General features: G+C 52.8%; 1 protein-coding gene across 6 annotated transcripts in view; it reads left to right on the top strand.

Moving 5' to 3' along the window:
- Nucleotides 1-26060, top strand: part of SOX13 (SRY-box transcription factor 13) — a 44560-nt gene extending 18500 nt beyond the window's left edge. Inside the window, exons 1-14 of one of the 6 annotated variants that reach the window (XM_082612908.1) lie at nucleotides 10168-10281; nucleotides 14202-14400; nucleotides 15525-15636; nucleotides 15722-15808; nucleotides 16987-17159; nucleotides 17618-17686; nucleotides 18126-18240; nucleotides 20680-20765; nucleotides 21001-21163; nucleotides 21574-21683; nucleotides 21822-21918; nucleotides 22236-22379; nucleotides 23178-23460; nucleotides 24130-26060. In XM_082612908.1, the coding sequence (XP_082469034.1) occupies nucleotides 14203-14400; nucleotides 15525-15636; nucleotides 15722-15808; nucleotides 16987-17159; nucleotides 17618-17686; nucleotides 18126-18240; nucleotides 20680-20765; nucleotides 21001-21163; nucleotides 21574-21683; nucleotides 21822-21918; nucleotides 22236-22379; nucleotides 23178-23460; nucleotides 24130-24406 (1914 nt within the window). In that variant the 5' untranslated portion in view covers nucleotides 10168-10281; nucleotide 14202 and the 3' untranslated portion in view covers nucleotides 24407-26060. Of the gene's footprint in view, nucleotides 1-10167; nucleotides 10282-14201; nucleotides 14401-15524; nucleotides 15637-15721; nucleotides 15809-16986; nucleotides 17160-17617; nucleotides 17687-18125; nucleotides 18241-20679; nucleotides 20766-21000; nucleotides 21164-21573; nucleotides 21684-21821; nucleotides 21919-22235; nucleotides 22380-23177; nucleotides 23461-24129 lie in introns of those variants that run through there. The other 5 variants (XM_082612905.1, XM_082612907.1, XM_082612906.1 and 2 more) reach the window with 5 other exon arrangements.
- The last annotated feature ends 260 nt before the right edge of the window (nucleotides 26061-26320 follow it).

Raw genomic sequence — 26320 nt, 5'->3', positions numbered from 1 at the left:
CAGAGCTAGGGCTCAAACTCAGACCTTCTGCCTCCAAATCCAGGGCTCATTTCCACTGTGCACTCAGAATTGTCACGTGGGTCTGTGTGATCCTCCCTGCAATAACTTTTTCCCTCCATACCCGTAGATCTGCTAGGTGGATAGTCATGAGCCAGGAGGGGAGAGGGTTAAATTCCTTCCTAAGCGAAGGAGCTGGTTTTGAGCTGGGCGCCTCCAGTGACCCCATCATTGACCCTCACCCCCTGGGTCAGGGCGACAGGCTGTGGGGGAAGGGAAGCTGAGCAGCTTTAATGGCCCTGTGCGGGCAGAGGGAGGGCCTAGGGAGGCAAGAGCAGGGGAGGGGACGCTCATCTCTCTTATTCTTTGGACAAAGATGGACAGAGATGCCAGTGGCTTTTTTCAGTTTCCATAGAAAACCCCTAAGGTTCTCTTGCAGTAGAAGGCCATCAGCGTGGCCTGAACTCTTAATCAGGCCCTGGAGCACCGGCAGCTTTTAGATACTGGAAACGCTGGGATGTGTTCTTGGGTAAGTGCGAACTGGGATAGTTTTTACCGGTAAAGGTACCAGTAATAGAAAACGGAAATATCAAATGAACCTTAGGGCAGGATGGGACTTTGGTCCCAGCCTGTCATTCACTGAAGAGGAAAAGGATGATTCGAGTGGCCCACAGAAACCAGCACCTGTGCCGTAAGTGGATGACTCTGGAAACTGGGAAGGCTGCTCCTTTCCCTCCTTCTCTCCCCAGGGGGCCCCACCGCAGTCACCCCCTCTGTTAGCTCAGACCTTCTGCTTTAGAGTCTTTGTTTGGATTATTGTCCCTCTGTCCTCCCCAAATAGACCTCAAGGAGGTCCAGAGCTGTAGAGTAACTGCCCAGGGTTGTTCAGCAAGTCGGGGGTGGGGAGGTGGGGAGAGAGCTGTTCTGGAAACCAGGCGTCGGTCGCTTTCCTTGAAACCGCCACCCTAAGAAGGACAATTGAGGCAAGGATTTCCGGGAAAGCCAAGGAACTGACTTAGAGGAAGTGACCGAAATCTCTTCCTCTATCCCCATCTTCCTGCCCCCAGATCCCTTTCCCTCCCTGCTGAGGAATCCTCAATACACCTGTCTCTGCATGGCAGGTAAAAGCCTTTCATTGTTCCTAGAGGTGAGGGAGGCCCTGAAAGGAAGGCCTAGCTGGTGGGGCGGGTCTGGCACTGTCTGGCTCTGGCCTTTTTAGACACTTCAATTAGTTACGTTAATTATGGCTTTGTGAGCAAGGGGTTCTCTAAAGGCAGCCAGTCTCCAGCCTGCGAGCTCCCTGACCCCTGGCCGGACATGAGTCCCCAGCCTGTGAGTCTGTGTTATGCTCTCACCTCTGCCTGTCTGCAAGATTAATGGTGCCATGAAGGTATAAATTATTAGCAGTTTCATGTTCTCCATCTTTTTTTTTGTGGTAGCATATACAATAATGAAATTTACCATTTTAATCATTTTTAATTGTATAGTTTGGGGGCATTAAGTACATTTACATTGTGCAACTGTCTCTACTGTCCTTCTCCAGAAGTTTGTGTCATCCCAAGCTAAAACTCTGTATCCATTAAACAATAACTCCCCCTTTGCACCGCTCCCCAGCCCCTAGTAACCTCTATTTTACTTTCTGTCTCTATAAATTTAACTATTAAGTACCTCGTATAAGCAGAATCAAGAAATATTAGTTTTTTTATTATTTCACTTAGGCTTACTTCACTTAGCGTAATGTTTTCAAGGTTCATCCATATTGTAGCATGTGCCAGAATTTCCTTCCTCCGTAAGGCTGATAATATTCTGTTGTATATGTATACCACATTTTATTTTATCCATTCGTTCCTCCACAGGCACTTGGGTTGTTTCCACCTTTTGGCTATTGTGAATAATGCTGTATGAGCACGGGTGAGCAACGTCCCTTCAAGGCCCTGCTTTCCCTCCTTTGGGTATACATACCCAGAAGGGGAATTACTGGATCATATGGTTATTCTATGTTTCAGTTTTTGAGAAACCACCATATTGTTTTCCACAGCAGCTGTATCATTTCACATTCCCACCAGCAATTGTCTGCATCCTTGCCAACACTTCTTTTTGCTTTTTCTTTTCTTAAAAACAATAGCCATCATAAGGGGTGTGAAGTGGCATCTCATTGTGGTTCTCCAACTTTTTATGGGGAAGCCAGGCCCCGAGAAACGCTGAGATGTGTGCTCCCCATTGCAGAAGCAGTCAGGCCCTGGGCCCACGCTTCCGGGCCTCTGTCACAGCCTCCATGTTCCGTCCGGTACTCCTTTTGCTACATACTTGTCCCATCAAGAGGAGGCAGGTGAGGGGAGGGGGTATAAATTCGGAGTTCGGATTAACATATACACACTACTGAATATAAAATAGATAACCAACAAGGACCTACTGTATAGCGTGGAGAACTATACTCAATATATTGTAATAACATATAAGGGAAAAGAATCTAAAAAAGAATATATATATATGTATAACTGAATCACTTTGCTGTACACCTGAAACTAACACAACATTGTAAATCAACTATACTTCGATTAAAAATTTAAAATTAAAAAAAAAAAAAAGAGGCAGGTGAGGTCCTTCTGCTACCTTGCTCTGTCTGCTGATTGTCAGGGCCCTTTCCTTCCCATCTGTCATAGGAGCAGAATGGCCCAGGCCCACCAGAAGTATCTGGAGGGTAGATGACCTTGTGGGTGAAGAGGAGGTTTCAGTAATATGAGATTGAAAGAGTTGTATTGTTTTAACCCTGGGCATTGGATAAAGTAAATTATGGTACAGCCACTGAAGAGATGTGCAACCATTACAAATGACTTCATGAAGAATTTTCTTTTCTTTCTTTTTTTCTTTTTCTTTTTCTTTTTTTTCCTTTTTTTTTGGCCGTGCGGCTTGTGGGATTTTAGTTCCCTGACCAGGGATCCAACCTGGGCCCTCGGCAGTGAGAGCGAGGAGTCCTGACCACCAGACCGCCAGGGAATTCCCTAAAGAATTTTAAATAATTTCCAGTTTTTAATAACATGAAAACCTCCCCTGATATATTATTAAGTGTGTGTGTGTGTGTGGGGGGGGAATAGTACAGAAGCTTGCTTATGAGCTGAATGATGAAAAAGAAAACGACACACAGGAAAAATATTTGATGGAGAGAGGCCAAATTGTTATCAGTTGCCACCTCTGGATTAATGGAAAGTGACTTTAATTTCTTTTTGTCTTTATGTTATTCTAAATTTGCAGATTTTCTACAATGAGTACACATTCCTTTTAGAGTCAGAAAAAAGTTGGTAAGAAAATAAGATGACTGCAACAATAGTTAGGCACATATGTTGGGGAGATCTATGAAGTGCACAGCTCTGCTTGCTGCTGTTGGTGAGAAGCTAAGGGAGAGGGAGTGGAGGTGTCGGGGTAGAGGGCAAGGAAGGATGGCCAGGAAACAAAGAAGAGGTGATAGCTTAGGGAGCTCAGGGACTGGGGCAGCCCTGCGCCCTCCAGTGCTGCCCTGAACTCACTTGGAGGATGCTATGTTAGGACCCTGGCTTTGAGTCATTTGATGTCTGCATGTGGCGTTTGCCTTTGACTTTTCTAACATCAACTGAGCTAAGACCTGCTTGGGTCCCTTGACCCCGCATCATGAGAGCAGCAGAGGGCCAGCAGAGGTTGGGGTTGAGGGGCAGGTGATCAGGCTCCAGGTGATGATTTTCCATGGCTCTTGGGACCTCAAACAAGTGGAAGAGAAGCCAGTGTAATCCAGTGCTTGAAAGAAGGGACTCGACAGCCAGTCTCTGGGTCAGTGTCTTGCCCACCACTCACTGGCAGTTGCTTAGCCTCCTTAAGCCTTTGTGTCCTCATCGGTAAAACAGATGATAACAGTAACTATTTCACAAGGCTGGGGAAAGTATTAAAAGAGCTAATGCCTATCCGTAGCCTTAGCTTATTGTGTGCCTGATTCCTGATGTCTGGTTGAGAGGTGGATTCTGACGCTAGACGGCCCGGGCTCAGATCACCTCTGCGCCTCGGTTTCTCCATCTGTAAAATGGAGATCATAATATCATCTACCTCAGATGGTTATGGTGAAGATCGATTCAAGTGATCCAAACAGTGCTCAGCACATAGTAAATACTCAGAAAATGTTAGCTATGATCAGAGGGGTACACACCAGAGTGGCAACCAGTAGTGTGTGTCTGGCATCTGCCAACTCATCTGATTGTCCCAAGAGTCCCATTTCACTGGTTAGTGCCCATGATTCAGTTGTTAAATACTTTGAATGTCACCATTGTTATTTTATTATTATTACCATTTGGGGCTCCAGATGTCAAGATCCCTCCCAGAATCATACCATATCCCACCCCTTTGCCAGATCTGGCTCTTTTCTGCCTCAGTTTCCAAAGGGTGCTGGTGCTGGAAGTTGGGGTCCCAGGCAGACTGGGGTGCAGGCTGGCTGCTTTGGGGATTGTTGGATGAGCATTTTAGATGATATCAAAGACTATGAAACTGTTCTCCTCCCCTTGCTCCCCTGCCCTTTTGAAAAGGAGCCAAAGCCAAGAAAAAACAACCACTCGTAAATAAAGGGGACCATGAAAATAACAAAAAGAAAAAAGAAATCTTTTGTGGCAGTCTTGTGTGCCGATGTGGTAGATAATGGGAGAGGAAACATGGCCTTTGCAGAGAAACAGAACGGAACACTTTGTTCACTGGAAGAATGAATGCTGCTTGAGTAAGAGCTGCTCAACTGGGGTTTCCTATGAGTGAGCTTGTCTTGGGGGAGATGGTGGTGATTAGGTTTTCATAAGGCACAGGTGGCATCCCGCGCAGAAACCCTGGGTTGGGGGAAGGGGAGGCTATGGGGGAAGCAGCAGACCTGAGCAGGGTGCCCAAAGGTGAGGCTAATGCATCCCAGTTCAGCCCACGGGCCCCGCCCGGTTCAACCCATGGGCCTCGGCCATCATGACTGCAGTGCTGCCAGCCACCTTGTTGCTCCATTGTCTGCCCAAGCTGGGGAGTTGGATGCTCAAACCCCTCTGGAAGCCCCCAGACCTCCCCTCAAGGTGTATCTTTTATGGAGCCTTAGGGAGGTACATCCCAGGGAGGAGATGAGGCCAAGTGTATTTGCTGAATAATTGCACGCTGAACTTCTGGGTCAAGACTGTGTCCTGTCAACACTTGCTTGCCTGGTGGCCTTTCTTGGTGACTGGCATTTATCTTTCTTGTACCACTTACCTATCTTGATCGCTGCCCCATTTCCCCTGCCCCTGCAATGGCTGGCTGAGGCAGGAAGAGGGAGAAGAAGTCGGGAAGGAATCAGATACTTTTCCTGAGCCCTCAGGGACCTGAGGATGTGGTGTGAAGGTGCCCACTTTGAGAGGGGGCTGTGGGCTCGCAGATGTGTGGAGGCTGATTTTTTTTTTTTTCTTTCGGTACGCGGGCCTCTCACTCTTGTGGCCTCTCCCGTTGCTGTGCTCCGGATGCGCAGGCTCAGCGGCCATGGCTCACGGGCCCAGCCGCTCCACGGCATGTGGGATCTTCCCGGACCGGGGCACGAACCCGTGTGCCCTGCATCGGCAGGCGGACTCTCAACCACTGCGCCACCAGGGAAGCCCTGGAGGCTGATATTTGAAATACCTTTAAGAAGGGCCTTCACAACGTTCACTGGCTTGGGGCAGAGAGCTCTGGCTGGCAGAAGTTCCCTGGAAGCACAATCACTCGTTCATTCGATCACGATAACAAAACTAAGTGCCAGTCTGCTTTGTGCCAGGCATTGCACTAGTATTTTATATCCAATACTTATAAACTCTCCAACAACCACGAGAAGTAGCTATTGTTGGTCCCCTTTATAGATAAAGAAGCTGAGGTGTGTAGAGGTTAAGTCTCAAGTATTCACTGGGCTCCCTCTTGGAGCAGCGAGGAACTGGCTGACTCTCCACTTCTCAGCCGTCACCCCCAGCTCCAGATCACAATGGTTATACCGGTTACAGCTGTTTAGCACGGCTGTGTTCAGGCACTGGCCTTTGCCTGTTATATTGTTTACTCCTCACAACCACACTAGTGGGTATCTATTACTGATCCCATTTATAAAGAAAGTAGTAGGTTTGGAGAGTTGAAGAAGTCGGCCTATCCATGCCACTAGTTAGAGGGCTGCTGGGGTTTGGACTGACTGTGCATGTCTCCAGAGCCTCCATGTCACCATAGACCCTGAGAGCCTAGTTCACATGGCTTGGACTTGTCACCAAGCAGAAGCCAAATGCTGCCTGGCCCACACCAGCCCCAACAAAAGGGATGTCTGCAAAGAGGAGACTTTGTTCAGCCTGGTGTTTACAGGCCATTCCCGCTTGTCCTTTTCCCCCTCTGCAGTCATTCTTCTAGTCTCCACCTTCCTGTCCCCTCCTAGGGTTGGCAGGGGATGGCAGGGGTTAATGGAACAACACTTTACCCTCTAGCTCCGGCTCTGGAGGAGATGAGGGAGCTTGTGAGGGTCTGCAGAACTTCAGTGCCGTCGGGAAGGGAAGGCACGGGGGGTTGGTCAGGTAGGCCGTGACACGGAGGATGCGGGTTTCCTGGGCAAATTCAGGTCCTTGTGGCCTGGGTGTCTGGCTCAGCGTAGGCACCGGCCAGGGGAGATTTCAGGGTGGTTGGGGACACCGACAGAACATGCAGACAACCTAAGTAGGTAGTGAAACAGCGCCAATGAGAGGGGGACCTACAGGGGACAGGTGGAGATGGAAGAAGACACTTCCAGTTGTCCTTTGGGTGTGGGTCATCTGCGTGTTTGGCTTGCAGGGGTGGGGGAGGCTTCCCCAAAAGGTGAATGAGAGGGTTCAGTGAGCAAACTTTTTTTTTGTTTTTTACAAACATCACATTCAGTCTTCTCAATAATTCTACGAGATAGTTATTATTTGTTCCATTTTAGTGATGGAGAAACTGAAACTTCCCCATAGTCACACAGTAGTATATGGTGGAGCCAGGCTTCAAACACAGGTCTGGGTGACAATAAAGCCCATTTCTTTTAGCCATATCAGGATGCCTCCCAGCAATGCCAGAGGGTCACACATACCTGCCAGCCTCTGGAAAGCCAGGGACATGCAGGGATAGGTGTCTCACTCTGGGTGTTCTGGGGGTAGGGAGGGAAAGACAGCCTCCTTGCTTTAGGTTTCTCTTCCTCTCTCCTTCCCTGAACATATATTCTGTACCAGATTCTCTAAGCTTGTGATTACCTTCTAATCACAAAGTAGGTATTGGAATTTCCATTTTACAATGAAGAAACTAAGGTTTTCAGAGGTTGAATCTTTCCCCTGAGTTTCCAAAGTGGCCTTGGTTTCTTTCGATTAATTCTTCCTTGACCATGACTCAAGTCAAAAACAACTAGAATCCTGTAAGCAGCAAAGACAGTGGCAAATCTGTCTTTGTTAGACCAGATCCTGTTATCTGGGGTAGAGGAAGAGCAGCCAGGGCACCAGCCGACAGATGAAAAGACATGGGTTCGGGCATCAGTGAGGCCTGAGTTCAGATGGCTCCACTGGGCCTTGGTTGGGTCGGAAAAATGAGTGGCGAGCCCCTCACCCAGTGCTCTCAGCCAAGTGGGCGTTCTGTCATTGCATGCTCTTTTACCTCCTTTCCCTTTGGTTAATGTTCCGGGCTATCCCAGAAGGGAGGCCTTTGACAAGGCCAGTCGGCCTCAGCTGCACCATTTCTGCCGTGTGCCTGCTCTGGGCTGGGCACTGCTCGTGTAAAAGGCCAGACACTCCCGAATCCAGGACATAGGCTAGGACCTGGCCACTGGGAGGTAAGGCTAGCCCTGCGGCTGCTTCCTAGCCTTGTGGGTGGGCTGCTGATGGGGCTTGGGAGGGGCTGGAGACAGCATCAGGTCCTGAAGGCAGGAGGACCCCCAGAGCAGGGAATCCTGGAGACACAGTTTACCTCCTCAATTTTACTCAGGCCCGTGGGGCAGGCACCCATCCTGTCGGGAACCTCAGCAGTCCTTCCACGCTGCCCTCTCTGTCTCTTCCTGGACTCTCCAGGAAGAGAAGACTCAGAAGGGGCTGTGAATGGGAACAGCACAGCTAGTTTCTCCTCGGCTTCTTCAGTCCTTCGTGCCCTTGGGCTGGGGTCAGCTGAATCTTGGCAGCTTCCACGGCTCTGTCTGGAGCTGGGCTTCTGGGCCAGAGGTGCGGGGGAGGCTGCCTCCTCTTGTTGACCGGGAGGACAGGAGCTCTTGGGGGTTCAGCAAGCCTCAGTCTGGCTGGTCTTATCCGCTTGATCAGCCCAGAAACAGCCCAGGAACGGGGGGTGTTGGCTGTGGCCTCCGCCTGAGCAGGGCTAGACCAGGCTGGGCCACGCCATGGATCTGATACCCCAAGGGCCCACAGAGGCCGGAGAGGGTGAGGGGGCCTCTCAGGAAAGCTTTGTTCCAAGCCTGCAGCCAGCCCAGCTCTCAGCTCTGAGTAAACAGCAGAGATAGGATCGGGCGTAGCCAGGAAGGGTGGCAGGGTGCGGCCTGGGAGAAGAATGGCAGGATGTGGCACCGGGGCACCGTTCTGGGCACCCACGCCTCGGGCTATTGTTTAGGGCTGCCTGAGGCTCTCAACCCTCTGGGGCTTTGAAAGGAAGTGACATTCCCCTGGGACTCAGGCCCTGCCCTTCTCTGCCACATGGTTCTCTCCCTGGCAGTGCCCCTCGGCACCACCTACTCAGGGTCAGCTTGGGAGTGGGAGTCTCAGTAGAGAGGTTAGGTGTATGCCCCGTGGAGAAGTGTTGTCATTGGCCCTCCTGGGAGGGTCTGCCTGTCCGTTCAGACTGTCTTCCTGTACCCCTGGGTCTGAGTCACCTGTCATGCTCCGATGACTAGAATTTATCTCTATCTTTATCTGTATCTAGATATTTCTGGGGGGGAAAGGGCTGTCGTTGTGGAGGGAGAAAGGTCTGAGAGTAAGAAGTCCTTTGATTCCAGTCCAGCTGGGCTGTTGTTGGCTGATTGGGAGAGGAAGTGGCTGGTGATTTGTCTGGGGGAGAAAGAGGCTTGGTGTGTGTGCCCCTGGGGTGGGTGGGGGTCAGAGGGGCTGGGAGAGGGTTGGTTGTGGGGAGGAGAAAAAGGGAGATCAGCACCTGTAGTCTGCTTTGTTGCATAAGAACCGTGCTTTGAGCCATTGGCCCTCTGTGGAGGGCAGGCATCTCTCTATGCCTTGTCCTAAGCCCTGGATTTGGGGGCCCAGGGCCTCACAGACAGCAGCTCAGAGACTCAAGACGCTGCGGCATCCAGGTTGAGGCTGGCCAGAGCTCTCTCTCCCTAGGGGCCTTCACCTCCTACAGATGCTCAGGTGAGGTAAGGCCAAGGAGAAGAAGACAGCAGAGGGTCTATGGGTTAGGTTCCCCAGATGGAAGGGAAGGCAGAGCAGGAATACTGTTCCGTGTCCTAGCCGGTTGAAGGTCTTCTGACTTTGTATTCCTGAAACAGTACTGCCCAAACAAGCCACGTGAACTTGACCTCTCTGGGCCTCAGTTTCTCCATTTATAAAATATGAGTAAGGCTGGGTGAGAGGGAGGAGATGGGGTACATGGGAGCACTTCCAGCCGAGTGAGAGTCCCACTGGAGAGTCCTGTGGGCTTGTGGCCTCTGACCAGGACCTGGGTGGGAACTGGTGGAGCCTAGTAATTCACATCTCCTGTGTACTAAAAAGAGTCTTTGACTTCTGGGCGTCTGGGGAGAGGGGAGGATGTGGCTGCTGACCTTAAAACCTCCTGAAAAACCATGTGTATGATTGAAGCATGGAACATGCTTTGTAGGGAAAGGGTAAGAAGGGAATTTTTTTTTTTTTTAAGTCCCTGGAAGAGACTTAAGGGAAGACTCCCCAACAGGGTCTTTAAATTCAAAAGGTGGTGTGGAAGATGTTTCTTACCTGTCCCAAGGTAGGAACAAAAGGGAATGGACTTGCTTTGCTACTCATAGGAAGAACTTAGATGCAAGGAAGATGCAACTGAGGATAACTGGGTGTGGGGAGGTGGAGATGTGGGAAATAAACCACAGAGAGCAACATCTATCTAATAATGTTGGTAATAATAGCTGTCACTTATTAAGCATTCAGGTCTGCCTTGTGCTGTGCTGCTGAACTATATTCAACTCTCTGAGTGTTGTACAAGGATTTATTGAGCACCTGTATGTTCCAGGCACTGTGCTAGACTCTGGGGCTACAATGAAGAGCAAAAACAAGCACCTTTCCACGGTGTGAAGTTGGATGCGTTCTCAGGCTACAGGGCGAGTCAGAAATAAAACATGTGAAGGTATCATTGCCAACTGCGAAAAGTACTTTGAAGGCCAAGTTTCAGGGTGCCAAGAGAATGTAAAACAGTCACATCTCATAGGGTCTGGAGTGTTAATGGAAGGCTCATCCCTTCATATTGGGGGTTTTTATTCCCATTTCACTGAGGAGGAAACTGGGGTTTAGAGAGGTTATGTCACGTGCCCACCGTTGCAAGGCAATTAGTTAATCAGAGTTGGGATTCAAATGGACTCAGGTCTATCTGACCCCAGAGACTTTTCTCTCAACCACCTGGCTCTTGGAGCATCCTGGGCTATATGACAACTTAATGGATGCTCACCCTGTATTATTTAATTTTCATGGACACCTGTGACATGGATTATTACACTCATTATATGGATTAGGAGATGGAGGCTCAGCGTTAACTTCCCAAGGTCACACAAGTCAGCTGGTGGCAAAGCACGGATTTGAATCCAGATTGTTGAACCCAAAAGCCTGCACTCTGCATCAAGCCTGGGCTGTTGCTTCTCCATAAACCAATGGGTCCAGAGAGGGGACCAACGGAGAGCCAGTGCCAGTGCCTGAAGTAGAGCCAGGCGCCTGTGGGGATAAGGGCCCTTGTCTGGGCTGCTAGCAGGGTCTGGCAGGGTTATCTGGTGGGTACCACGCCCTGGTGAACAGACTGACACCTCCACGCTACCTTGGCTGGTCACCAGGAGCCATTTTCTTTGTTACCAGGTGCTGTGCCAGAAGCCAGGGTGAGCTGTTGGGAGCTCCAGGAGGCAGGCTCCCCAAATAAAGATAATCCCAGTACCCAGGTGGAAGTACTCTTGGGGGTTAAGTGTGGGTAGAAAAGGCCATCAAGCTCAAAGGGAGGAGATGTCTTAGTGCAGCACGCTCAACAGAAATATAATGTGAGCCACATATATACTTTTTTTTAAAGACTTTCTTTTAATGTGGACCAGTTTTAAAGCCTTTATTGAATTTGTTGCAATATTGCTTCCGTTTTATGTTTTGGGTTTTTTGGCCACAAGGCATGTGGGATCTTAGCTCCCCAACCAGGGATTGAACCCACACCCCCTGCACTGGAAGGCAGTCTTTAACCACTGGACCGCCAGGGAAGTCCTCACATATATACTTTTAATGTTTTCTCGTAGCTACAATAAGAAGTGCAAAAAGAAACAGGTGAAACGAATTTTAACAATGTATTCTATTTAACCCAACAGTATCCAAAGTGTAATTTCAACGTGTAATCAACAGCCAGTTATTAATGAGCTGTTTTACATTCTGTTTTTGTACTAACCCTTCCAAAGTAGGGATGTAGTTTGTACTTAGCACGTTTGCATTGGGACCGGCCTTGGTACAGGTGCTCAGCAGCCGCGTGGCAAGTGGCCACGGTACTGGGCAGTGCGGTCCTGGAGTTCATTAGGGCAGATCATCATCTCCTCTGCCTCCGCCTTCAGCTGGGGGGGGGGGATGCACAGCGGGTCCGCTGGGGGGATGCACAGCGGGTCCGCAGCTCTGGGTGGGCGGCTGGCGCTGGGGGCCCAGCCCGGTGTCCAACGCTCCCGTAACTGTGCGCCCTGCGGCTGCCTCCGGGCTGCAGTGGGAAGAAAGGCTTTGAGGTAGGCGCTGGAAGGCCATGAAGTTGGGACCGCCGGGAGGAGAAAGCCCTCCGGACCCCAGTCCCGAGCGAGGAGGCCACCCGGCGGCTTGGCGGGCGCAGTGGCGCGGTGGGTGTGGGCCCGCGGCGCGGAGGCGGCCGGGGATCAGAAGCCCACAGGCCCGCATTGTTCGCCTGTCACACTTCCTTTGGCTTTATTGCCTTTGTCCAACACCCTATTGTCTGGTTTCCTTTTGTCCCCATTTCAGCGCTGCTGTCTTTTATTTTCCAGCCAGCCTGGTTGTTTTCATTTCTTTTGTCTGAAGTTCCTGAGAGGAAGGTTTTATTTTCAGCGGTTTGATTAATTCACAGCTTGAGCCCCGGGTTTGTTTGTTATGTAATTGCTGCCCTCAGCTTCAGGATAATACCACTCCCCGACTTCCCCTCCCCCACGCCCAGCCCCCCTGCTCGGGGCCTGGCTCTGCGCCCCTCCCTGTGCCCGGATGGGCCGAGCGCCTGCTTCCTGGCCGCTCTCCGGGTCCCTGGGTGGTGGGAGGGGACCCAGAGCTGCACCCTAAAGCCTCAGGGTGAGCTGGGCTGGGGTGTCTTCTCCTGGGCTGACGTATGCCTCCTGTCCTCATCCTGCAGTGCCCTGTCCTGGGTCCCACGCCAGCCCCCCGGGCACCCTGCCCTTTGAAAGTGGCAGGAGAGTTTAGTCTCGTCTGATCTGTAGGATGGCATCAAATCAAACACATTCAGTTATTTCATGTAAAACACTGTACATGTATTGTACACAGTGTATACATCTATTGTACATGGCACATTGCGTCATTCATTATACAAGAAACATTTTATTATACAGAGTTGATGTAATATACAAACATTATACTGCACCTGCAGTTGAATTTAAGGGATGTCTTACTATATATAATTTTTGCCTTACACTCCCCTCCTAAAAATTTAATGCCCATGTAAGCGAAGTTTTAAAAATTGTTTATTTAACAGTGCTTTCAAACTAGTATGTATCAGAATCACCTGGAGGGCTTGTGAAAACAGATCCATGCCCTCCTCACCCACAGAATTTCTGATTTGTAGGTGACCCATGACTTTGTCTTTCAAACAAGCCTCCCACACCCACCTCCCCAGCTATGCTGAGGCTGTTGTCCTTGTGCTGCATTCCACCCTGCAGTGCTTTAACAAAGGCTACTTCGGTGCTTACTAATACAAAGCATTATTCTAAACACCTTGTAAATATCAGTTCATAGCCCTCACACCACCCATTTTACAAATGAGGAAACAGGTGTGGAAAGGTTAAGTAACTTGCCCAAGGTCACTGAGCAGCTAGTGAAGTAGCTGAGGCAAGACCCATGCCTACTTGGAACCTGCTGTGTGTCCCCACCTGTCTTGTCTCAGTCACTTTGGAGGGTGAGCAAGTGAGCTCTGGGCAACTGCTACTCTGGCCTTGAGCTTGGCATAACCACTGAAAACTACTCCCAGGATCCTGCTCACCTACGTAGTAGTGATCCCACGCAGTGGGGAGTCAGCAACAGGAGGCAGGGGATGCAGTTTCTGCGTATGTTACACCAGGGGCTGCAGAGGCCCACAGGGGCCAGACTCTAATTGAGAGACTCTAATATAAGAAAATATTTTTCTGAAAGCTACTCATCTCTCAGCTTACTTCATTCCTCACTTTTGGTAGATAGATACACGGGTATAAAAAACTGTTCCAAATAGTTCACTTTTATCTTGCCTCTACTCTAAAGAAAACAAAGAGTAAGTGTATAGGGTAGTTGATAGTTGGTTTCCCTTTTGGGGAGTAGGAGGGAGTGGTGGAGAGTAAGGCAAAGTGGCTTGTTCATAGAGAGTAACTGCTGCTCAATTCCAGCCAGTTATTGCCACAGACCAACTTCAAGAGAAGTTCAAATCCAGATTTTTATGGGATATCTCTTGATTTTTAAATTTTGGTAACTAATTACAAATACGTACATACACAAACATACACAGACACGTACTGTATATATGATCTTGGCTTTATCGGGCTCAGAAGGAGCCAGGTAACAATCTCTAGCCTTCTCAGGGAGACCCATCAGCCCACTAGTTCCAACATTGCAACAGGCAGGGCATGCCAAATGTTGGCCCAGTCTTCTCTAGACCTTTCTGTTAAAAAAAAAAAAAAAGAAAGGTGGGTGGGGGGGGGACAGGAATCTTTTCTAGTTTGTCACAGTGAGTTCCAAATGGAAGCTTGCCTTTTGCATGAGTGTACCTGTTTGGGCCTGGGGGAACAGTCACTGCCTCGGGGTTCAGGACTCGCCCCCCTCCCTCTGCGCCTCCTCCCTCAGGATGTCCATGAGGAGCCCCGGCTCTGCCCAGCTGGCCCTGGATGACGTTGGCACCATGGTGAACTGTACTGTCAAGTCAGAGGGGAAGAAGGAGCCCTGCCACGAGGCCCCCCAGGGCTTGGCCACCGCAGCTGAACCCCGGCCCGGAGATCCAGCCCGGGCCCCCCAGGATGGTGCTGACCCTCAAGCTCCAGCCCAGGTGCCCAGCACTCTCCTAGGGGCTCCTGGGTCAGTGTCCCCACCCTGCCTCTGTAGCTCCTACGCCTGTGCCCTTCCCCCTTGTGGGTGGAGCGGGCACCCACCAGCCTAGCTGCGCAGAGGGGCAGGCAGAAGCATTCTCCTCTGGGGCAAGACTTAGGTGGGTGAGTGGGTCAGGCTACCTGTCTGAGCAGGACATGGGCTCACTTCTGCCCTCAGTCACCTGATATGAACTGCTCACCTACGTGTGAGCAGTCCTTACCCTTGAAGGCTAGTTGAGAAATAGGATACACACGCTCACAGGCTGGCTTAAAGATAATCTAGCTTTTTCATATGATTCGAGAAAAGCAGCCTTGTTAACCAAACCAGAGTTAAATTGCTATTAAAGACAATACAGTTCCTCATCCTTAAAATGAAGGAGCTGAACTACATGAGTGGTGAAGATTCTTGCAGCTCTTAAAAATTCCATGATTCCATGCAAGAGATGTAAAAAGGGAATACCTAATCAAAAGCCAAATGAATGAAAGTGAGAGTTTTAGGGATCTGAGGAGGGGTCCAGCCAGGGGGAGTATGTGAAAGGGGGCTCAGGGGTAGGGGTGGTGATCGAGGAAGACCTCCTGGATAAGTAGGGCTTTAAGCTGGGTCTTAAAGAATGGAGAGGACTCAGATGAGAAGAGGAGAGAGGGGACAATATCTTAAAGAGGGTGGGGTGGGGGCCTTGAGAGTAACCTGCCGGGCTGGAGTGGTAGGTGCATACAAGGGAGTAATACTTAATAGCTGGCTTTTGGCCTCTTAAGTCCTATAGCAGGGACATATTAGTATTTCCATTTTCGGAAGAGGGAGGTCAGGTTCAGAGAAGTTCAGGGACTCGTGTGGGCTCAAGCACCTTGTGAATCACTGAGCCCAGGTCTCTTGTCTTGAAACCTTGTGTTCGTTTCACCAAATCTATCAAGCCAAGTCAGAGCAAAGGTTGGGAAGGTGGGAAGGGAGGGCCCTACTGGAGGGTGGGGCTGGGTAGATTCTGGAGTTCCCCTAGGATACATATCCCCGGGGCGCTCAGCCTCCCACACTGCAGTCTGCCCCCATTCCCTTGGGGGTGACAGTGACATTCAGTGTGTCTTACAGGACAGCAGCTCCCTGGAAAGCAATGGGTCCCCAGAACCCAAGAGACCAGGAGGCTCCGAGGCTGCTTCTGGAAGCCAGGAGAAGCTGGACTTTAACCGAAATTTAAAAGAAGGTAAGACGTCTGCCCTAGTTAGAGACGGGGGCCTGGGTGGGGAGGTGTTAGGACAGTTACTCCTTAGCCCTTTGGTATCTTCCAGTCGTGCCGGCCATCGAGAAGCTGCTGTCCAGTGACTGGAAGGAGAGGTTTCTGGGAAGGAGCTGTGTGGAAACCAAAGATGTCAAAGGTGAAGGCCCATATGGGTGGGCAGGGGACAGATGTCTGAACCCCTTTCCCTTCTCCAGGCCTGGCCCTGCAGTCTAGGCCTGTAGGGCAATTTCTGGGGCGCTTGGTGCCTTCACACCTGGCCTGTGCCACTCTGGCTCCTGCCTGGCCCTAGGGGTCTGCACCATCCCTCAGCCGGGGGGTCCAAGCACTAGGCTTATTCCCGTGCAGCAGAGGCCTGGTGGGAATCAAATCCCCTGGGACCCTTGAGACCTTGGGGATGTCTTAGCCACTTCTCAGATCTCACTATAAAATGAGCCTTACATTCCCTTTCACTGCTGGAAATTAATTCTAGGCCACCAGGACCTCACTAAGTGAATTAACGTGTTGTCGCCTCGGTTCATCAGGGTGATAAGTTTCCCAGTGTGGTTAATCACATTCCCAGAGGAATCTTTAAAACACTGCAGATCCCCAGGTTCCACCCCCACCTACTGAATGAGAACCCCAGAGGATGGGGGCCTGGGCATCTGTATTTTTCAAAGGCTCCCCGAGTAATTCTGATGCAAATGGTCTGCATCCTGGCACTTAGGAGTAACTGCTGCATCTGACATGAACTGGATTAGAGACAAGGAAGCACTGACATTGCTAGTTGAGGACCATGTGCCAGATCCGGGGCTAAGCTTGACATTCAATACCTTTAACCCTCACAGCAACCCTGTGAAGTGTCGATCATTGTGCTCATTTATAGATTCAAAAAACTAAAGTGCAGAGAAGTTGGTAGCTTGCCCAGCAGCTCCCAGGAGGGATGAGTTAAAAGGGGAATTTGAACCCAGATCTGTCTTGCTCCAAAGCCTAAGCGTGTCACTCTGGGCCCTCCTGTGGGTTCGTTATCCACCCTGACCCAGTGGCTCTGGGCACTTGAGGACATCCCAGAGGTGGGCCAGGTCTGAGATGCCCCACCATCAGCATTTCCAGGGCCTGGAATCAATGACTGATGGTGGGGACCTTCTAGAGCAGCTAGTTGTCAGGTGACAAGATGAGGAGCCCCCCCTCCAGGGCAAGGACTGTATCTCAATCATCTCTGTGGTCCAGCCCCTGACAGGGGCCTGGGGCATAGCAATTGTTCAGTGTCATATGGATGGACTGGTAACAGATGAACAAACAAAAATTCTCAGTGGTGGTTGCTTCACTGTGGAGCAGGGACCCAGGAGAGCCTGGCAGAGAAGGAGCTCCAGCTGCTGGTCATGATCCATCAACTGTCCACCCTGCGGGACCAGCTCCTGACGGCCCACTCAGAGCAGAAGAACATGGCCGCTATGCTCTTTGAGAAGCAACAGCAGCAGATGGAGCTGGCCCGGCAGCAGCAGGAGCAGGTAGGCCCTGCTTGGTGTCTGGCTTTCTTTCCAGGGACGGGGGTCTGTCAGGGCATAGAGAGGAGCATGGTGGGGGCAGGCCTAGCTGGTGCAGGCTGAGGCCTGGGGGCAGGCGGGGAGGGGGCCGTGGCAGGGGCTGGGCATTCCCACCTCTGGCGGTTCATCAGCCCTTGTGAGGGGCCAGGGCATGGAGCAGCGCTGCGGGGCTCTGAGTGAAAGCAGCTGGCTGCTTCCTGCCTAACCTCCATCTCTGGTCTCTGAGGAAGGGGTGAGCTCTCCATAAAAGGAGAATAAATCCTGAGGTTGGCTGTTCGGCTTCTTGCCCTGTCCAGCTGTCCTCCATGTCCTTGCACTAGGCATGGGAGGCAGGGTGTGGATGGGGCCACAAAGGCTTGTGGGAGGTGGGATCCTGGGGCCCAAGGTACATGTTCCCATCACCTACTCTTTCCTTCTGCCAGATCGCTAAGCAGCAGCAACAGCTGATTCAGCAGCAGCATAAGATCAACCTCCTTCAACAGCAGATCCAGGTAAAAAGAGAGGAGGGCTGGGTGCTGGGATCCAGGTAAAGGCGGGGGAGGTCTGGGCTCTGGGGGGGGCAGGGGCTTGAGGGTTGACACCAGTGTGGAGAGTTACTGGAGACAGGGAAAGGCAGGGAGTGTGGACTGAGCAGACCACGCAGGCATGACCCTAAGGAGGGGGGCTCATTTCTGCTCTAGCCCCCTCCCCTGTTTTTGTCCCCTGTTTCAAGGGCAGGGCCCAGAATATCTTCCTCCCAGCTGGGACCTGAGGGCAGGAAGACAGAGGCCCACAAAGGGGGCATAGGGTCAGCTGGATCCTTTTGAAAACTGTCCCTGCCCCAGACCTGCGTCTCTCATCCCCAGGTCCACCCTCTGTGTCCAGGGATGACCACAGCTGAGTAGCTGGTTGGGCCCCCCAGGGACTCACACAGGGTTTCTTTGCCCTCAGCAGATCAACATGCCTTACGTCATGATTCCAGCCTTCCCCCCAAGCCACCAACCTCTGCCTGTCACCCCCGAGTCCCAGCTGGCTTTGCCCATTCAGCCCATTCCCTGCAAGCCAGGTGAGTGTGGGAGGGGAGGGTTGACCTGAGGTCAGGGAAGGAGCCCAGGAGCCACTCTCATCCATTAATGTGCAGTGTGGCCTTTCTGGGCCTCACTTTGGGATCTGTCTAGTCAAAGAATAATCCCTTCTTTCTGAATTTCACTGGGAGAATGAAAAGAAATAGCACATTGAAAACCATAAAGTGTTTTCCAGACATAAGAGGATGTTGCCTATCTAGGTCTAGTCCCCCAGTTCTGGGACATTTCCTGTACCAGAATGTTAATGTTTGGAATGTTAACTGAGATTTATCCAGCTCCCAAATTCATGCTCGTGCTCTGCCCTGACCGTGGCACTGCTGCCTTCTGCCCTGTCACTGAGACTCAGTGACCACAGATTGAGCAGCAACAAGCGTCAGGTGCTGACTGGTTGTTGGGCAGCCACGAGGGTGATAAAATGTGGACTTTGAGCTCAAGGAATTTACGGTCTGGGGAGGGAGACAGAAGGATACCAACAGCCGGGGAATCTGGGAAGGCTTCTTAAGGAGGTGGTGCTCGCTTGGGTGCTGGGGGAGTAGACTTGTGAGGGTGAAGCTGGGAGCTGAGGGTGGAGGGAAGGGGCCTGGATCCTGAGGCAGAAAGCCCAAGGGGGTGTTGGAGTTGAGGGGAGCACATGGCAACTAGTGGGATATGCCTGGGGAGGGCAGTCGGGGCTGAGCACGGACTTTGGGATTTATTTTGTAGAATGTGGGATGCACGGGAACATTTCAGCAGAGGATGTGTTGTCACACTGGCTGTGGGTGGTGGGGAACACAGGGGTACCAATTGGAGGTAAGACGGGGTAGGGGCTGCTGAGGGGATTCTAGAGATGGAGGATGACAGCCTGGACTAGGGCAGTGACCGTGGGATGGAGGCAGAGATGGAATTATTAGGCTACGATCATTGATTCCTTATGAGAGGTCCTGGGGAACAGGGCAGAGATGCTGCCCATAATTGATCCAGGAGGGGAAAGGGTTTTAAGTCAGCTCCCTTTGATCAATGCTCCCTGTTCCATGTGAGAGAGAAGGCAGGGGAAATCTAGCCGGGTGAGTTCCTACGGGTCCACCAGCAAGGGCTTTGGGCCTTGGGCACAGTTCATGGGCCAGCACCACTGACTCCTGGGTGGGGGAAGGGAAAACAAAGGACTGAGAAAGTCAGGCCCTACTTTGAAGGCAGTTTCTAATTTGGGGTGAAGGAGTGGGGACTGGGAATGGGGAGGGGTGAAGGGGGAGGACAGGTTGCACAAAACCATTGCACCTACAGGTGTCCATAGAGCCAAGCTGCAGGGGTGAGGAGGGCAGGGGCCTAGTTGTGGGGAGGGGCCACACCCTTGCTGGACAAGGGGGGCAGGAAATAAAGTTGTGGAAGACCTGGACTGGCTAGGCTGTCCCCTGCTTTGTTTGCTCCTGAATCCTAGTAAGCAGGAAGCCTGTGGCTGCCAGATGCGCCACCACCTCCTCCCCGGCTAAACCCCACCCCCCCACCCCCGCCCGACTGAGTATGAGTAACACCTCTCCCAGGTCACAAGCCTTAGGTGGTGCCCGGGTGCCTATAGCATAGGGTCCAAACTCCCGGGCTTAGCCTTCACAGGCCCCGAGCCCTGCTTGCCCATCGAGTGCCAGCCTCATTTCCCACCTCCCGCTTTCCCACCTGCCCGCCTGCCACGCCCGCTCACGCCTCCCCTCCCCCCAGGAAGCCTGCTCCAGTCACCCCAGCTGAACAGAGTTCCCTGGCATGCCACCCATGCAGCCCATATCACCGCCAGCCATGTGGTCAGTGGTTTGTCTACGTGGCTTATCTCTCCACCTCAATTGTCAAGTCAGGGATGCTGGTCCTCCTTGAGGGAGAATGAAACCAGCTAGGTAGCAGAGAGAGAGTGCATGTAGGGGGGAAAGGTCTAGAGGATGCGGCTGGGTTCAGAGTTCAGATCTCAGTGCTCCCATTTATTAACTAAATGGGCACCCATGTAACTTCTCCCAGTCTTCATTATCCATAAAATAGGATGATGTATTGAGTACCTATTATATGCCACATACTAGGGATTACGTTGAGATAATGCACATGAGGCCGGCTACAAACCAGGCAGCTGCTTTTGTACCCTGCATGTAGTAGGTACAAAACACAAGTACCTGTAGAAAGAGTAGATGGTGTACCTGATCTCGTTTCACCATCGGGTGGGAACTCTGCGGTCAGTGGGTTGGGAAGGGCGGGAACAGGGTGAAGATGCCGATCAGTGTGCCGGGCAGCGGGGGACGAGGGCACAGGAGGTCCTCAGCAGTGCTTTGGGGTTGGGAGGGCAGTGGTTGGAAGCAATCTGGGCCAGCTCTGAGCCTCTGCCCACTCTGCTGCCGGGACCTCGTCAAGCAGGGCGTCTGCTGTTCTGTGCTCATCCAGGACTTTTCTCCTTGCCGCCTTTTCCGTAGTGGAGTATCCGCTGCAGCTGCTGCACAGCCCCGCCGCCCCAGTGGTGAAGAGGCCTGGGGCCTTGTCTGCCCACCACGCCCTACAGGTACTGCCCCCACCCACTGGCCGGGGGCTCCCGCCCTCACCTGTGGTGGCTGGCTGCCCGCCTAGGGGACCATGGGGTCCTTTGTTCTTGTTCTCCTGCTTCTTCTATCTTCCTTTCCTGTCTCCTTGTCTCTTCTGGGTATGCTTGTCTCCTCTGTCCCTCTGTCACCCTGTGTCCCCCCAGTCCCTCCGTGGAGGTGTCCTTTGGTGTCTCTAACCCTCTGGGTCTCCCTCAGGAGCCCTCCCAACCCCTAAACCTCACGGCCAAGCCCAAGGCCCCCGAGCTGCCTAATGCCTCCAGCTCCCCAAGCCTGAAGATGAGCAACTGTGGACCCCGTCCTCCCAGCCATGGGGCCCCCACACGGGACCTGCAGGCCAGCCCCCCCAGCCTGCCTTTGGGTAAGCCCCCCCTACACCTTTCCCTTCAGCCCTCTTCTAGGAGAGAACTAAGAGGGTAGGATATGACCCTGAGCGTGTCCCTTCCCCTCTGTGGGTTACAGTTTTTATAAAACAAGGGGTTAGACTTGCTCTCTTTGGCCCCTTTTAGTTTCAGCACTCAGTGTCCTGGAAGAAGAGCCCCTTCCTGCTCTCCCCGCTGTGTCTGGTTGGGCACGCTGAATCAGGGATTCAGGCCATTCTCATTTCCAGTCTACCGTCACCAGGACTCCAGTGTAAATGGCGCCCCCTTGAGGATGTGCAGTGCAACAGAGGGGAAGAGGGAGCACCACCCCAGGGTGGCAAGACATGAACTGGGTGTACCTCCCTCAGTAGCCCCTCCTTTCCCTTCCTTTCCTTCCCCTGTCCCGTAGGCTTCCTTGGTGAAGGGGATGCTGTTACCAAAGCCATCCAGGATGCCAGACAGCTGCTGCACGGTCACAGTGGAGCCTTAGAAAGTCCCCCCAACACCTCCTTCCGTAAGGTATGGGCTCCCACTACCCTGCACCTGGGTGGGCAGGGGTTGGAAGACACAGTGTCTGAGGCTACCAAAGGGAAGAGCAGGGGAGGGGAGTGGGGTGCTGCAGAGGGGGCTGATGTACAAGTTGCCCTGTCTACCTAGGACCTCATTAGCCTGGACACATCCCCAGCCAAGGAGCGGCTGGAGGAGAGCTGTGTGCACCCACTGGAAGAAGCCATGCTGGGCTGTGATGTGGACGGTGAGGGCTCTGGGTACTGGGCTGATGGGCAGGAGGGCCCACCTCTGCTTCCCACCAGGGCCAGGGTGGGTCAGGTTGTGTCTGTCTCCAGTCCCTTCTCTCCCTTAGTCTGTCTGTGGAGTCCCCTTAATGTATCTGTCCCTTGCCTGTCTCTGGGCCCCTGCTGGTCTTATTTCTGGCCATCCCTGGCCCTGTGGGAGCCTCCCGGCGCCCTCTGGTGGTCAAGTAGGGGATGTTTTTTTTCCTCCAGCCCTGGAGGACTCTTCCTTACCCCACACTGGCTGCCCTGCCTGGCTGACTCTTCCCCTGCTCCCCAGGCTCTCGCCACTTCCCTGAGTCCCGGAACAGCAGCCACATCAAGAGGCCCATGAATGCCTTCATGGTGTGGGCCAAGGATGAGAGGAGGAAGATCCTCCAGGCCTTCCCAGACATGCACAATTCCAGCATCAGCAAGATCCTTGGTAAGGGCCAGTGGGCGGGGTGGGGTCTCGGGGGGCTCTAGGGGCTCCAGGAGCCATAGTCCAGCAGCATCTAGTTGCAGGAGTCAGCTGGGTCTAACTGGGGCTTTCTGGGTGATGGTCCACGCCGTGGTGAACTCCAGTGGAGTCTGATGGTGCGTGGGAGGCAGGCAGGATGTGGGACTGCTGGGTCCTGGACTCTGGTACCATTGTAGGGCTCTTCTGCTAGCACCTGCACCGAAGAACTCAGGCGGGAGAGAGAGTGTGTGTACATTCTTTAGCTCCCCCACCCCATCTCTCCCTAACCTGTTCCCCTGTTTGCCCAGACCCTTGGAGCTGGCTCTGGCAGGAGACAGGAGAGACTGGTATTCTTGGGCTTTCAGTAGAAAGGTTTTTGAAATTATATGTCCTCTTTGGAGGCCAAGGAGAAATGTGGGGCAGGGCAGGTGGAGCTAGAAGAGGGCAATTGTTTCCAAACCTCAGCTCCTCCAGTTCAGGTCTCTTGTCAACTGAGACACCAGGTATTTTGTCCTCAGCAGGGAGCCTCTGGGGATTGTTGGGGGCCTGGGTGGCTACTCTTTTGTTTATGCAAAACATGCAGACCAGAGGCCTCCCAGAGTCGCTGTGTAGTTTGGTATGTGGGTGGGTGCTGTGTCTTAAGCTAGCAACTGGATATCCTTATACATGCCAACCTCATTCATTTGCTCAGTATCCATGGAGCACCCACACTGGGCCAGACCCTTGCTGTGTATAGGTGCTTGCACATGTATCTGGGGACCAAAACCTTCTCGGGGCCTCCAGGATCTGCAGGGGGCTGGGGGTATCAGCAGAGCCCAGCTGACTGCCTGCCCCTGGGGGCTGGGCCAGGCTCCCGCTGGAAGTCCATGACCAACCAGGAGAAGCAGCCTTACTACGAGGAGCAGGCGAGGCTGAGCCGGCAGCACCTGGAGAAGTACCCTGACTACAAGTACAAGCCACGGCCCAAGCGCACCTGCATCGTGGAGGGCAAGCGGCTGCGGGTGGGCGAGTACAAGGCTCTGATGAGGACCCGGCGCCAGGATGCCCGCCAGAGCTACACGACCCCGTGAGCAGCCCTCCTCAGCGCCTGAGACTCTGTGTGTGTGTGTGTGTGTGTGTGTGTGCAGCTCTTGTGAGTGGCAGGGGTTAGCGTGTGGCCTTAGTGTGGGATTCCAGGGGAGCTGTGTGTGTGCACGCATGTGTGTGCATACATTTGTGTGGGCATTATGTGTGTGTGACTGTAGTGGTGACTGTGACTATGGTGAGTCCCTGGTGGCTCAAGATATAGATTTGTGACTGACTGGGGACTAGTGGGTATCTGGAGAAATGTATCTGTGGGTCCCCTTGACAAACTCAATAAAAATTCAGGGGTACTAAAACTCAAGGTACTAATAATCATACAGAGGATTCCGGAGTTGACCAAAACAAGCATGCTAGTGGATTTCTTTAGATAGGAAGCTCCCTGGGGCATATGAAATATACAAGTTCCCAAAACTGGATTTACACACGATCCTCTGGGAATGTCTGGACCCGTGGCCCTGGGGCTGCATGTGTGTGGGGGTTTGTAGCTGACAGTGAATTTGCCATCAGAAAGCAGCCAGGGAGCAGGGTGTATGTGTCTTGGAGCCGAAAGGGTGGGAGCTTGGAGGGCACGCCCCGCGGAGGACCGGAGGAGAGCAGGGCCGGGGGTGAAGTGCGGGTGCATCTGTAACCATGCCTTTCTTCTGTCCCGCAGCCCGCAGGCCAGCCAGGTGCAGATGAGCCCCTCAGATGTCCTGTACCCTCGGGTGGCAGGCGTGCCCCTGGCACAGCCCCTGGTGGAGCACTATGTGCCCCGCAGCCTGGACCCAAACATGCCTGTCATCGTCAATACCTGCAGCCTCAGGGAGGAGGGCGAGGGCACAGAGGACAGGCACTCGGTGGCTGATGGCGAGATGTACCGGTACAGCGAGGATGAGGACTCAGAGGCCGAGGAGAAGAGCGACGGGGAGCTGGTGGTACTCACAGACTGATCCCGGCTACGTGGGCCTGGCCCTCCTCCCTGGGGACGACCAGGCCCCACGCCAGCAGGCACAGCAACCCCACCTGGACTACGTTGGTACTTGGACTTGGGCATGCCTGGGAGATGGGCACAGCTGTGCATTTGTAGATACATTCATGATGGGAGATGCCCCCTCCCCACCACACCTGTGGGCACACCTGAGGAGCTGATGATGGCCTGAGTGGGTCCTGCGTGGCGGTGATGGGCTGGGCTGGCTGAGCTCCGTGGTGGCCCTTGGGGCTCGTGGCCAGGGGACACTGTATGACCCTCCCCTCTTGCAGGTCTGCCCATCCCAGGGGTATGGCAGCTACAGACCTGTTCCCCTAGGGCCACATGCTTTGTTTCCATTCTTGTCCTGGCTGGACCAGCCACCATGGGACCAACACGCACCGCCCCACCACAGTACCCCAGATCGCTCCTCTACCATGAGGATCGCTTTGTACTTTGTGCAGAGAGGTCTGGCTCTCCTCCATGTCTCTATCTTTTGCCAAGCCTTTCGTGCCTCTGGCTGGTGTGTGTGTGTGTGTGTGTGTGTATGTGTACCCATGTGCGCACGTGCACATGTTTTCATCTGTTCTTTCATTGCACAAGGTATTTATTGAGTGCCAGGCACTGTCGCTGAGTTCCTGTGGGTGTGTCTCTTGATGCCATTCTTGCTTCTCCGGGGGGCTCTTTCTGTGCTTCTCTTTGTCCCCAAATTGCTACCTCTTTGTCAGTCTGGGTGTCTCAGGTTCTGTGTGTCCTTGGTGCATTTCTCTGTCCTTGTTTCTCTGCAGGGCCTTTTTTTGTGTCTCTCCCTTCCTCCGTGTCTGCCCTTGCCCCTTTAACGCCTGCTGGGTCTCTGTAAGCCCCTGGTCTGCCCTGGGCTCCCCAGCCATCCTGACCTCCCCTGCCTGCCCCTTCACTCCCTCCCTGACTCTGCATGTCAGTTCCCATGGAGCCATTTTTAGCTCCCAGCAGCATGGGAATGTGCTCAGCCTCCAAGGGGCTCTGTCATGGTGCCCCAGCCCCTGGTCCCAACCTGAGTGCCAGGAGTGGGGGCAGGAGGACTGACGGTGCCCCCTTCTGTAAGTGACAGAAGCCCTGGAGAGGGGGCTCTTGTGCAGCTGGTCTCCACTCCTCTGTCCTGAGTAGGGGATGGGAGCTCCCCACTCCCACCCTGTCCTTGGAAGGCTTCATCCTCTCCCACCCAGCTCTGCCCCTACACCTGCCCGCTCCTCTTCCCTCCCCCACTCTATACCCGTAATTTGCCTCAGCTCCGGATCCCTTTCACAAGGTCTTTCCCTAGGAAAATCAAATCCCGTTGGCACCTGACTCCAAAGATCCAGAACAGCCCTGGGGCAAGGTGGGAAGGGAACCCCAAATCCTACAGGACAGATGTGGAGTCTGTGTCCGTTCCCCCATCTTCTCCCCTTCTACTTCCCCGAACCCAACTTCTCTCCAGGCTGTTTCTTTTTTTTATGACTGTAAACATAGATAGTGCTTTATTTTGTTAATAATAAGATAATGATTAGTAACTTAACCAGCACATTTCTCCTATTTACACTTGGGGGAATTTTTTTGTTTTCTGTTGACATAATAAAGACAGACCATTTCAGAATCTGGCCTTTGCTGGGACGGGACGGGATGGGGTGGTGAGGCTGGCCCAAGTCCAGAATTCCTAAATGTGCCAGCAGCCCGGGCACCACTGCCCCCGGTGGCAGCTCCATGGAACTTCAGGCGTGGAGCCAGGGAGGAAACATCCTAGGCAAGGGAGGCCCAGGCCAGACGCCACCCCCAGAGCCCACGATCGAGTAAGACCCTGCCCCTGCTTCAAGGAGGTGAGCAGACCTCACCACAAAGCGCCCACCCAGGTCCTAAGAAAGGAGGCAGTGGTTAAGAGCAC

Source organism: Mesoplodon mirus (assembly GCF_964341445.2).
Source record: "Mesoplodon mirus genome assembly, chromosome: 3".
In the NCBI taxonomy this organism is placed as follows: Eukaryota; Metazoa; Chordata; class Mammalia; order Artiodactyla; family Ziphiidae; genus Mesoplodon; species Mesoplodon mirus.
The sequence above is the reverse complement of the archived record's forward strand: the minus strand, read 5'-3'. Positions and strand labels throughout refer to the sequence as shown.